This window comes from Lynx canadensis, chromosome B2, assembly GCF_007474595.2.
Source record: "Lynx canadensis isolate LIC74 chromosome B2, mLynCan4.pri.v2, whole genome shotgun sequence".
Classification (NCBI taxonomy): domain Eukaryota; kingdom Metazoa; phylum Chordata; class Mammalia; order Carnivora; family Felidae; genus Lynx; species Lynx canadensis.
The window spans coordinates 137,677,605-137,690,985 of NC_044307.1; the positions used below are offsets into that span (position 1 = coordinate 137,677,605).

The 13,381-nt window shown below is 38.1% G+C and overlaps 1 protein-coding gene across 1 annotated transcript in view; it reads right to left on the reverse strand.

Annotated features, from left to right (window-relative positions):
- Positions 1-13,381, reverse strand: part of SYNE1 (spectrin repeat containing nuclear envelope protein 1) — a 480,852-nt gene that overhangs the window by 58,167 nt on the left and 409,304 nt on the right. Inside the window, 3 exon segments of the mRNA XM_030316617.2 lie at positions 1,233-1,399; positions 4,280-4,438; positions 12,588-12,743. Coding sequence (XP_030172477.1) covers positions 1,233-1,399; positions 4,280-4,438; positions 12,588-12,743 — 482 coding nt within the window.

Here is a 13,381-nt window from a genome sequence, read left to right on the forward strand (position 1 = left end):
ATTGCCATGACCATATGCAATTTTTGTGGGCACACAGTATTCAAAAGGCACTATTTCAGGTCTAAATTCATGCAGCATGGCTAAGGAAAAGAACCCAGATTTTAAAAAGTGTATTGTTGGTTATATCCAAAATGGCTGTGAATCAGAAGCATTTGTAATATTCTAAATCTCCTCCTAACTGCCATAAAAAATAATACCCATTCAAATATTCAAGTACTTGTTCATTCAAATATTTATTGAGCCCAAATTGAGGCACTGTTCTTGGTCATGACATACAGTGGATAGAATGGTCAGAGATGCCTGCCCTCATGGAACCTACATCCAACATGAAGCCAAGTTCACCTCAAATAAAGCATTTACTTTAGTCATTCCCTTTGTAACAAATAGCCCAGTGCCTCATTAATTATATCAGACTTTTATGTTATTAATAAAGGCCCTTATATATTTTAATTTCTTTACTTTTATCTCTTTTCTTCACCCTGCCCTTCTCCAGCAGCAACTGAATATTCCTCCCAGATACAAGGCAGACACTTACAGTTATTAAACCTAACACAATATTATAATAATGCAGCAGATTATTTCTACAGCTAAGCAGAGTGGCAATAATTAGCTTTATTCCCACATTTTGCTAATTGGAAATATAGTAGGAATGTGTGTGTGTGTGTATAAGCATATATAAGTACATATATATAAGCATATATATGTATATATATAGGTATATATACATGTATATAAGTATATATACATATATATGTATATATGTACATATATAAATATATAATTTATATAAATATAAATTTATACAAATATAAATATGTACACACATATGTACATATATAAATATATACATATATATATATATATATATATATATATATATATATATATATAAAACTTTTTTTCCTATTGCAGACAAAAATACCCTCCATGGATACTAGCCAGCCGTTCTACTTCCTTCCTCATAGAAGGTTAAATACCCATGAAGCTCTGAAATACAGAATTTTCCTTTTGAGAATGGGTTTTGTTATGATATGACTTTAAGCTAAGTGGCAACACCACTGAATTTATTACATACGAAGGAGAATTTCAAAGTTCATGAAAGTGACATTTATGAGAAAAGCCTAAAATCGGTGGGGAGAAAGAACACAGAGGAAGATTCACTGTAATGAAAGGTGGACCAAATGCTTTAAAATTCTGCCTACATGTGTCCTATTGACCAGAATCCTTTGTACCTGGCTGCCATGAGATCCAGGAGATGCTGCCACCGGTCATTGACCTTTCCAAGCTTGTATTCAATCTCAGAGGCTTTGCTTTCATGGCTGGCTCGAGCAAGTCGTTCTCCCATTTGCTGGAGCTGTATTTTGTTCTCTTGGGCAACAGCAATTTCCTCTTGATAATCCTGCATAATAAATAGCAATCACAGAGGTCAGAAATCATTGTCTTAATGCATTCAGCCTGGCTCTACTAGAAACATGATAATTACAGTTTTCCACTGCTTGGAAATAGTTTGGGCAGGAAGAATACTGTGTGATTACCAGTCCATGTACACAAGAATTAATGGTACCTATTATTTTCAGTATGTACATAGACTCTCGATTGAAGTTTCATAGAGATGGTCTTAAAGAGGATGGAGATGCTTTTTTTTTTTTTTGCATAAAATGGGCATTTAAAAAGCAGTTAACAGTATATACATAGATATAAAAGACAAAACTTGAAACATTTTAATGCTGGGAAATTGTATCTTATTGTTGTAATCACCAACCTGGTGTTATATTTAGAATCAATCCTCATACAAATAGTTGCTAAGAGGCTTAGAAGATGTGTGTGTGTGTGTGTGTGTGTGTGTGTGTGTGTGTGTGTGTGTCTGTGAAATTATATATGTACAACTGACATATATGTATATATATGTAAAAGCATATATGTGTTTCTGTCAATTATTTGTGCAGATTATTTTAAGAATTAATACCTTCATTTAATAGAGCTATCCTCTATATCATGTCAATACTTTACAACACATAAATCATGGCAAATTAACTCACAAGAATGATAACCATTAGTCTTAGAGGATCAGTGGGTCTCCAATCTTCTTCATTCACCCAGTTTCTGCACTCACTCCCCTTAAAAATTGTTTTGGATAAGGAAACACTGGCTCCATATGCAAGAGAAAGTCCACTGAATGGTATGGTTAAAGTGATGATGAATGGACATCTCCTGTCCTTTCCAACTCTCACTGCCTGACCAATGATCCTCTTACTCCTGCCACAGTGACATGAGCCAATCTTTAGAATCACCGTTTTCAATTTTGGGCTAAACTCCTGTCATGCAGCAAATATTATCTCAGCAAAATAATACACAAAGATAGGTATTATAGGGCCACGGATATTTTAACTTTCTCTTGATCTAAAGTTAGTGTGGCAATAAGGTTATCCCCTCAAGTCAGTTACTGAAGCAAGAAGACTCCAAAGAAATGGGAGAAGCCAGTGCAATTTTATTCTATCTCAGTGTTGAGTGCTCTCTTTAGGCCCAGCAACCCCAACGCACCTGTCCTCCATTTTATGTTACTTCAATACAGTGGGATTCTATGACCAAAACACTAGATGCACTGACACCACAAGAGGAAAGCTCATAAAGACTTCTTTTTATATCCCTTAACTCATTTTATATAAGAATAGTATAGTTAATATTTTAAAGATTATTTCTGACATTGTGCCAGATAGTATGACAAAATTATGTGAAAAACTAACGTTTTTCTAAATTTTAAATTGTGGTTGTATTTTGTTCAAGAGATAGTTTTTTTCCACACCCCCAAAATACGCCACCTTAAATTTCATGAAGAAAATCAATGAGAGTATAGATACACACTTAACCAAAATTTCTTCTATAGCAAACTTCACCATAATACCTATAGGACATTAATCATGTCTAGAAGAGCATTGTCTGGTATCCAGAAACTATCAAAGGGCAAAGGTATGGGCAGATAGTAAAATGAAATCTGTATTATCTTAGTCCACATTTTAAAGGTTTACAATATCAAATATACAAATGTTTATTGCTAGAATTATATATATATATATATATATATATTTATTTATTTATTTATTTTTAATGTTTATTTGTTTTTGAGAGAGAGAGAGAGAAAGAGAGAAACAGAAAGAGCAAGGGAGGGGCAGAGAGGGAGACACAGAATCTGAAGCAGGCTCCAGACTCTGAGCTGTCAGCACAGAGCCTGACACGAGGCTTGAACCCACAAACCGTGAGATCATGACCTGAGCTGAAGTCGGACACTTGACCGACTGAGCCACCCAGGAGCCCCCAGAATTTTATATCTTAAGTGGAGGCCTATAAGGTTATTAATATCGCATGCTGACACATTAGAGTTTTTTTTTTTCTCTTTATGTGTATGCATGCATAAAGATATCTTTTCCTACTATTTACATTTATTTTAGGACAAACGAGGCTATAATTCACTTATTCAATAGTGACTGAGGACTTATGAGAAGGCAGGCATTGCTCAGGGTCAGGAGATGCAGCAATGAACAAAATAGACAAAGACACTTCCAGCAAAGCTTATAATCCAGTGGGGCTTCCATTGAACAGGGATAAGAAACAAGTACGTAGGGAAAGTACACCATAAAGCTGGCAGTGATATGTGCTAACAAGGAACATAAACTAAACAAAAGTAAAAATGAATCATTGTCCAAAAATAATGTAAAAGCACCACCGATCTCATCAAAAACATTTTTCAATGCTAGTAAATTCGATCAGCCTACACTGACATGAAAAACATCCATGTCACATGAATGTATAAAATAATCGAGTTATACACAACCTGAAAATAATATGAAGCAAAATTCTCAGGAAGTCTTCATTCTTGTAACTGTCTATGAATTATGTTTTATAGAGAAAATGCCAGTTTAACTAATCCTAAGAATTTTTTCTTTTGGTTTCTCTCAAGTGATTTTACCTCTTTAAAAACAAAAACAAAACCACAAAAGCAATATACATAAATGATTCCTTCTGAACAGGTAGCTAAAGCCAAAAAATACTGAACATTTGTCTACCAGCAGATAATTAACTTCATCACATCCATATATTTTGTATGTAAAAGAGGCCTTTCCATGCAAGTTTATTTCATATTAAAAAGATCAAACGTTTAAAATATAGTGCTCCTTTTACAGGAAAGTAATTTCATAATGAGTAAGACCATCTTTTTATACCTATTAAAAGTATGCCTAAGCGTCACGAAGAGTGAAAACATATGTAGCCATGCATCCTGTACCTTCTTGAGTTTCTCTATCATTTCTTCAATGAGAATGTCTCCATTTTGAGAAACTTTGCTTTCCATCTGGGTCAGCCATTCGCAAAGCTCCTTGTTCTTTTCACTGAAGACAGCCCATTCATTCAATCTCTCACTCACTTGCTGCCGCCTTAAGGAGAGCTGAAAAATTTCAATGGGAGAAAATGTAAAGGGATAATGAGAGTAGAACTTGTACCCTGAGGAAAAAAGCCAATAAAGTCAGTTGGGTGGACTGGAATAAGCACTAGCTGTGCATCTCTTTAGGTCACTGTTCCCTGGGACACAGTGCCAGGAGGGAATCCCCAGCAAGTTTTCACTTTTCACAACAAGGACCCGCTGCTAAATGCCAGGGGAGGGGGGAGGGTGGGGATCCAACCCTGTACTTGCCTCCTGAAGAGTTAGACGCATGCACATTCACTCATTAAAGGTTCTGAACAACCCAGCCCCACACTGTGATTGGTTCCCTGTAGAGATTCTACACCATCATTAATGTACTTTTATTGAAAGAGAAAGTAGAAAGAAGAAAGAGAGGAAAGGATAGGAGATGAAGGAAGGAAAGGAGAGAAGAAAAACGGAAAGGATAAAAGAAGGGAAAAGGAAAGGAAAGAATAAGGAAGAAAAAGGAAATGGAAGAAAAGAAGGGAGGAAAGAAAAAAGGAAGCAAGAACTGAATCTCAGGTATCTGGAGAGATTGGAACAGACGACACAGTGGCAAGAGGTCAGAAGTGGAGGACAGATCCCTTGTGGCTCAGCTCTATACCAATCCTTTTACTTTGGACAAGTTCTCTTACTTCCCTCCTGCTTTCTGTCTTATTTATTAACCTTTGTGTCTTTTCCTTCTCTATTTCTTTTGCATTACGGCGTTATTGAGATTTAATTCACGTACCATACAATTTTGCTTAGCATGTTTCTAAAGTTCATCTATGTTGTACCATGGGTCGGTGCTTCATTCCTTTTAGTTATTGAAGATATTCCATCGTGTGGATAGACAACGTTTTATTTACCAACTCAACTGCTGATGGATGTTTGGGTTGTTTCTGCTTCTTGGCTACTGTAATACTGCTGTTGTACACTTGTGTCCAAGTGTGTGTGGGGACACACGTTTAGTGGCCTTAGGGGTATATACCTAGGAGTGGAATTGCCAGGTTACACGGTGGTGCTACAGATTGCCTGCCTAAGTGGCTGTGCCAGCGTACGTTCCCACCAGCAACAGGGGGCTCATTTCTCTACATCCTCACCGACACCTGTTATTATCTGCCTTTTTGATTTTGGTCATCCTAGTGGACGTGAAGTGGTATCTCACTGTGATGTGGATCTGCATTTCTCTGATGGCTAATGATGTTGAGCATCTCTTTACATTTCTTGGCCATTTGTGTATCTTCTTTAGGGAACTATTTAGTCAAATCCTTGTCCATTTTTGAATGGGGCTGTTGTAACAGCCCTTTCTGCGTTAGAAACACAAGGGGCCCGTTCCTTATCTGTGGGCCTAGAGTGATCCCTTCCAGAACTTAAAAATTTTCTGACATCATAATAGTCTTGTTTTTGCAGGGCTGGTTAAGATCGTAAGGAATATTTTTGGTTGGCTAAACTACCTGTAACCAAAATATCATGTGATTTGAGTGGCAATGAGATGATCCTTCTTTATGGATATTCTATGCATTCATGCTGATAACGCTCGACATTCTATCAGTCATCCCATTACATTAAGCACCTACCTCTCAATTTTCTTTTTTTTCACTAACATTTTATTATGAAAAACATGAGGCATACAGAAAAGTGGAAAGAGTTGTAATGGCAAGCACTCATAACATGTTCCCTATTGTTAACTCCCAAATTGTTAACATTTTGCTCCATTTTGCTTTAATACATATATTCCTTATCCATCAACCCATTTCACTTTGTGATATACTTCAAACCAATTTCCTTTTAAAAAATCAAAATAAAAATAGTTTTTAAGGTGCTATATACTTCCTAGTTAGCAATTCTGCCTGTAGTTGGCTCTGTTAATGAGTCAAGGTCCCACAAAACCCAAAATGTCTATGATTCTACACCTAAGAAAACAATTAGGCTTTGAGACCAGGTTCCCTATGCTAGGGCTGGGCCTAGTCAGAGTGAACTGCTTAGACAGTGGGCCCCATAACCTCACATAGTTTCTGAAATGTCAGTCTTCACAAATTCAGTCTTTTGAATTAATTATGAGCTTTTAAAACAAAAGTTTCTCTGGGTAGGGTGACACTGATGAATCCCTTGAGTGTTTCCCCAATAGTACAAGTCAGTTTATCATTGTTTTCTTTGAGGCAGAAAAATACAGAACAGCCAAAGAGAAGTGAATTTACTTAGGGTAAATTCACTGGCAGGAATGGAAAAGGCTAAGAAAAGGCGGGTTAAAAATTTTTGGAGCTAAAATTCAGCTAAGCGCATGATCCTTCCAGCATCCCTTCCCTCTCACACTCTGACAGCAGAGTGTATTCCGATCTTCTGCTGGAATGCTAAGATTTGGAATTTTCTGGTGAAGAACTTTTCTGTCTCATTCACAGAGCATCAGAGTCAAGAGTGTGGCTGGTCATTCAAATTCTGTTTTAAGTGATGTCCAAACTGAAACTATATTTTTGTAATTGGGACCTCCAAAAGCAACTGTTTTCTAAGAAAAGGGCAAAGACCCCTGCCCTTCAGACTTAAGATTAATAGGTCTTGCTACGTGTAGCTCCTCCTTTTCTTTTCCCCCAAATCTTGGCCACAAGCAAGGATGAATTCCAGGGCTTTTCTCAACATCTGCAAGGAAGATCACCACATCCCAGACGATTTTGAGAAGTAGGTTTTATTATCCCCATTCCAAAGATAAGAAAAGAGAAGGTTAGACAAAGTTGAGGCAGTTGCTTATAGTCCGTATGAGATAGAGCCAGCAAAGCTGGAGTCTTTGATACAGGCTGCAATATAACATTACGATCAAATATCCAGAGGCAGCTGAGATTCAAAAAACCAGTCTCTATCACTTACTAAGGATATGACCAGGGCAAGGTCACTTGTCATCTCTAAGCCTCACTTCCTTCATTATAAATGAATTTTCATCTGTTCCAAATTTCATTAAGCAAATGTTTATTGTTTGCAGTAAACAAGTGTCTACTATGTGCCAAGCATTGATATGTGTCCTGGAATACAGAAGGCTCATAATAGAATATGAACAAGAAAACAATTTAAGAAGGCCACTGGTACATACTAAAGATCTAACAAAAGCCGGCCTTTAATATACGACTGCTGCTGCTACTACTACAGGGTATCATTTGAATTTTTAGTATTTTTTTTCTCCTTGACCCCCATGTATTCAATAACTCCACTAAGAAGCTCTTGGGTTTCTTACACACCATGAAAGCACTGCTTTCATTTGCTTATTATGCTAAAGCAACAGAGGAAAGAAACAGGTAGACCACAAGCAGTGGTTGCAAAGTGCCACCAAAAGTGTTTCAAAAGACTTACATTCAAGATGGAGACGGCATTGTCCTTTTGGTTTGTAAAACTGATATTCAGGCTATATGATAAGTGAACGTTACCCTCTCTGTCTTTGGGTTCAGCCGAAACCCTCGAATTCTTGATCAGCTTAGCACATATTTATGTTTTCTCAACGGTATACACACACACTGCATTGCCAACAGCTGGCAAGAACCAGCTAAAACCTCCAGAGCCTGAGGCAGCTGAACAGGAAATACATCCTTTTCTACTTCAAATATTTTTACCATGACAATTTGAAAAACACCAAGCAATTACAATGGTGATATATTTATGTCTCAACTAGAATTACACACAGATCTACGAACCAAAACAGGAATCAGGACAAAGATAAGCTAAGGCTGTACACGGGCACAACAGACCATTTGGGGAGTCGGTTTATAAACAGTTTACTTTTGTACTATCGACCCTCCCCTGAAACATTTACTTACAGTGTGTCTTCCTCACTCTCACCGGCAGCCCCAATCACTCCTGCCTTCTCATCAACTGCTTCCATTGGAATACGGACACATGACTTGCTCTTTAACGGTGGGATAATGCCATGTTTAACTGAAGTTTTTAACTTTTAAAATGAGACACAGCCCCAAGCTCATTTCCTTTTGTGGTTTCATACTTGACAGAAGTACTCCGGAAACTCACTCAAAAGACTAGTAACTAATTTATATTCCTACTTACAGTTACATCCTGACACCTCTGTATGACTACCCATGCCTAAAATCTCACTGGTTTAACTAATTCTTTTTAGATTGAAGTAACGTCAGATCAGTATGCTTTACCTTCATGCCTGAAGACATTCAATTTAGAAAGTTTCTAGAAACACGATGTAGTCAATCTGCTTCCTCTTTTTTGACTTAGTCCACTCACAGGTGCAAAGTATTAATCTCTTCAGGGCACATTATATGATAACAGCAGCCTTCAAACTGTATTTCCAAACAGACCATTGCCTAGATATATCTAAGTCTGGTGAGCAATTGTAAACATATAAATTTTTGTCCCCTTTTCTCTTTTTTCAGCTTTATTGAGATAGAATTGAATTACAACAGTGTGTAAGTTTAAGGTGTTCAATGTGGTGCTGTGATATACATTGACACGGCGCAACGATTACCTCAAGATTACTTAACACATCCATCATCTCACATGATTCCTATTTTTGTGTATGCTGTCAGAGCATTTAAGGTATTACTCAGCCATAAGAAAGAATGAAATCTTGACGTTTGCAACAACATGGATAGATCTAGAGGCTGTACCACTACGTGAAATAAGTCAGAGAAAGACAGATGCCATGTGATTTCACTCGTGGAATTTAAGAAACAAAACAAATGAACAAATTAAAAAAGAGACAAACAAACAAAAGACTCTGAAATATAGAGAACACACTGGTGGCTGCTAGAGGGGAGGCAGGTAGGGGACGGGTGAAATAGGTGAAGGGGATTAAAGGTACACTTATGTTGACAAGCACTGAGTAATGTGTTGAATCACTATATGCCTACCTGAAGCTAATATAACATTGTATGCTACGGATATTGGATTTTGAAAAATAAATAAAAATTTGGGGCGCCTGGGTGGCTCAGTCAGTTAAGCTCCTGACTCTTGGTTTCAGCTCAGGTCATGATCTCATGATCTCAAATTCCTCTTCCGGCTCCGCGTTGATAACACTGGCTGGTTTGGGCTTCTCTCTCCCTCTCTGTGTGCCCTTCCCCCACTCAAGTGTGCGCATGTGCTCCCTCTCAAAATAAACTTTAAAAAATAAATAAAATTTTAAATTGATTAATTAATAAATTAAAAAATCTATTCTCTTAGTAGCTTTCACGTATATAATACAGTCTTGTTAACTATAGTTACCGTGCTGTACGTTAGAGCCCCAGACTCATTCATCTCATAACTAGAAGCTTATGCCCTTTGTGTCTCATAGCATTTTTACCCAGTACCAGTTTTCCTAAATCAAAAAATATTGCACAATCATAATCTTCTTAACTTTCAAAATATTCAGAGATCTTGCCATTATTTTACATTTAGAAGAACATAAGAATTATGACATAAAACAAATACCCTGAAGTCTTGTCTTAATTAATAGTACCTATGAACACTTAGCTGTTCTAGGCACTGGAGATAAAAAGAAATGGTCTTAATTCTTAAGGGTCTCAGTCTTTTTTTAAAAAAAATTTTAATGTTTATTTATTTTTGAGAGACAGAGAATGAGCGGGGGAAGAACAGAGAGAGAGGGAGACACAGAACCTGAAGCAGGCTCCACGCTCTGAGCTGTCAGCACAGATCCCAACATGGGGCTTGAACTCATGAACTGTGAGATCATGACTTGAGCTGAAGTCAGATGTTTAATTGACTGAGCCACTCAGGTGACCCAAGGGCCTCATAGTCTTGAAATAAAGCCACAAACATTAAGAAGAAGAAGAAGAAGAAGAAGAAGAAGAAAGAAAGAAAGAGAGGAAGAAGAGAGGAACAACTCACTGTCACATGATGGTTTGGACAAAACAGAAATGGGAGTTCAGAGGAATAGAAAAATACTGACGTCTGAGGATCTCAAACAATGGCATCACAGGGGTTATGGAGTTTGAAAAAAGGTTAAAATTAGAAGAGAAGGAATGGTCAGTCTAGGCAGGAAGAATGATCTGAGCAAGATCTTGGGGTAGGGCAGTTCATGGCAGGTTTGGAAAAGGAATGGAAGCCAATATCTCAAGTGTTATCTCTCTGAAGGCTCTGTAGACATCAATTAGCCAGAGAAACAGATACAGTAAAATTAACTTCACAGATACACTGAAAAGTGTTGAGTCAGCAAGTAGTGATGGAGTTTTCTCAATCTTAGGAAAAGCAAATGAATAAGGCTCATAAAAGTAATTGAATGTGATCATTTTCCATTATTTGTACCCACCAAATTATATTTCACTTACATGATATGCCATGATAAAGTCCTTACATTAGAAAATTATATGATAATTTACTGGATATTAATGTATTGATTTGGGCTTGAATAATTCAGAGAGGTATATACTATTGTGATTAGTATTATTACGCTCCATGTAAGTTTCTCATTGTGTTCACTAAGACTATGAAGCTCCATAAAAAATGGCTAAATTAATTTTGAACTCAACATCATCTCTTACATTCCTGCCTTTTAAAAGTACATATTCATAGGAAATTCTTCACACATCTACAAAGTGTGCTCCAGGGTTTCTCTTTGGCTCATAGTCTGAAAAGTATCTCAGTTTTAATCTAAACATACAGAGAAATTTACCTAACAACAAATTTCTTGTTGATGTCAAATCAATTAGGAGGCTCTGAGCCTCTTAAACTTTGCTTAATGTTTCCTGAAGCATGAAGATAAGCACCTCTAAAGTCAGAAAAAGTGGGGAGGATGGCAGAGAAGAGGTCTCTAGCATAGCACAGTTGGCCTGAAACTGGGTAGGCACCGAGACCTTTCTCAAAAGCCCCTTCCTCATCCATCCAACACTTGCCTCTCCCCAGCCAGGTCCTCTGTCTACTCCACACCTGTACCTTTATTCAAGCTGTGACCTCGTGCAACCCATCTGCTTGCTCCCTCCACACCAATCTGTCCCCTCTGCTCCCCATCTCCCTGCACTCAGCTCGAGATTTATCTGCTGCAACAAGCGTTTCCTTTATTCCCTGCAACCCAAACTGCCCTTAGTTTGCTTACATCATTCTACATTGTTTTAACTTGTTTATACCAGTTTTCTTCTTCACTGTACAAGTTCTTCTGGACTCATTCTCCTCTCCACTCTGTTGTAAACTTGATTGTAGGAGCATCTGCTATAGCTTGTGAAATTCACAATAATTCATGTGACTGACCCATTTAACAAATATCAACCATGCATCACAGCCTATTATGTGCCAAGCAGAGCAGTCAGGTGAAGGAAGGGACACTATAGACACACTCCCAGCTTCCCAGAGGGTCTGGTCTCAAGGCCCTCGGTCAGAGTCTGTTCTTCACTTGTGGGCCTTTGATCTCTGTCATTCCTCTTTACTTTGGATGCCTTCTCATTGCCTTTCTGCCAATCTTTCCCTCTCATTTCAACGTTTTTTTATTTTTTTTTTATTTTTTTGTTTTTGGGACAGAGAGAGACAGAGCATGAACGGGGGAGGGGCAGAGAGAGAGGGAGACACAGAATCGGAAACAGGCCCCAGGCTCTGAGCCATCAGCCCAGAGCCTGATGCGGGGCTCGAACTCACGGACCGCGAGATCGTGACCTGGCTGAAGTCGGACACCTAACCGACTGCGCCACCCAGGCGCCCCTCCCTCTCATTTCAAAATCAAAATCCAATCTGGGATCTCTTTTAAGCTATTAAGAAGGTACGAATCAGGTATGACTAAAAATGCCAAACACATGAATTACGAGGAAACAACTCTGGTAAATCAATAAGCCACGATAATTCCAAACACAAAACCACCCCCACAGTTTTAGCCGAAGTTGCAAATAAAACAAAGCTTTTTCACATGTTAAAGTAGAAAAAGACCACCAGTATCCACCTAGCAAGACCCCATCCGTGAACCAAAAAACTGGTTTTCCTCTTACACTGTTTTGTTGGCCAGTGAAAGGGACAGCAAGAGAATCCAGTTTGGATGCATTTCAAATATAATATTAGGATTTAATTGACTTAATCTGAAATATGCTCACAAAAACCAGAGTTCTTCCTCTGTGTCTACTCTGAGTTATGGGATGGGTCCAAACGTGGGTCAAGCCATTTGACGCTCCAAGCCATCTTCCAGTTTTCCACCTTACCGAGCTAACGCGGAGTCTAGACTTCATCCTACCTGGTGGCACAGTTCTTCCCACTGTCTCTGCAGAAGCTCCATGCGTTCGTTCAGGATGGAGATATCATCGGCGCTGATGTAGGCACAGAGGGTGTCCTTCAGAAGAGCCAACTGAACCAAGTCATCTGTCCAGTTCCCAGCTGCATTTTCCAACTCCTAGATTAAAGAAAAAAGCAACACCCCCCCCCCCCCCCAAAAACGTGAATACCCATGGATATCTATCATCAATTTCTGAGGTGTATTAGGAATCCCCTCTTGGTACAGTGATCTTTCCATCCCATTCTATTTGAACATCTCACTTGGTATGTACTTTATTTGCTCTGATGTAATCTGATACTTGGCCAAGTTCTACTGACAAAACCCCCGGTTGCTTGCAGAATCTTCCTATGATCTATTTGCCATTTAATTGATCGTTTTGGCACATCTTTTCTAAGCTGAAGTTTCATCACTGCGCGATCTTCTTTACTTTTAAACCGATTTCATAAACGGCTGATCCAGCCTTTATTTTTTGTCCTGAGTTACTGATCATGTTAACAAAATATTTTCAAAAAAAACAAACTCCTAGGTTAACTTTCACCTTCAAACACTATGAAGTTGCTATAGTCTGTGATAGAGACTTAACACAGTTGCTGAAAAGATCCATTGCTATTATTACTCAATTGAAAATAACGGAAATACATTTCCTCTAGGAACACAGATTTCTTCAAGTTACTGAAGAAAATTATGTACTCTGTCCTTTTGGGGAATAATTTAAGAACAAATCCATAAAATAGTATTTGGATGAGTTGACGTTG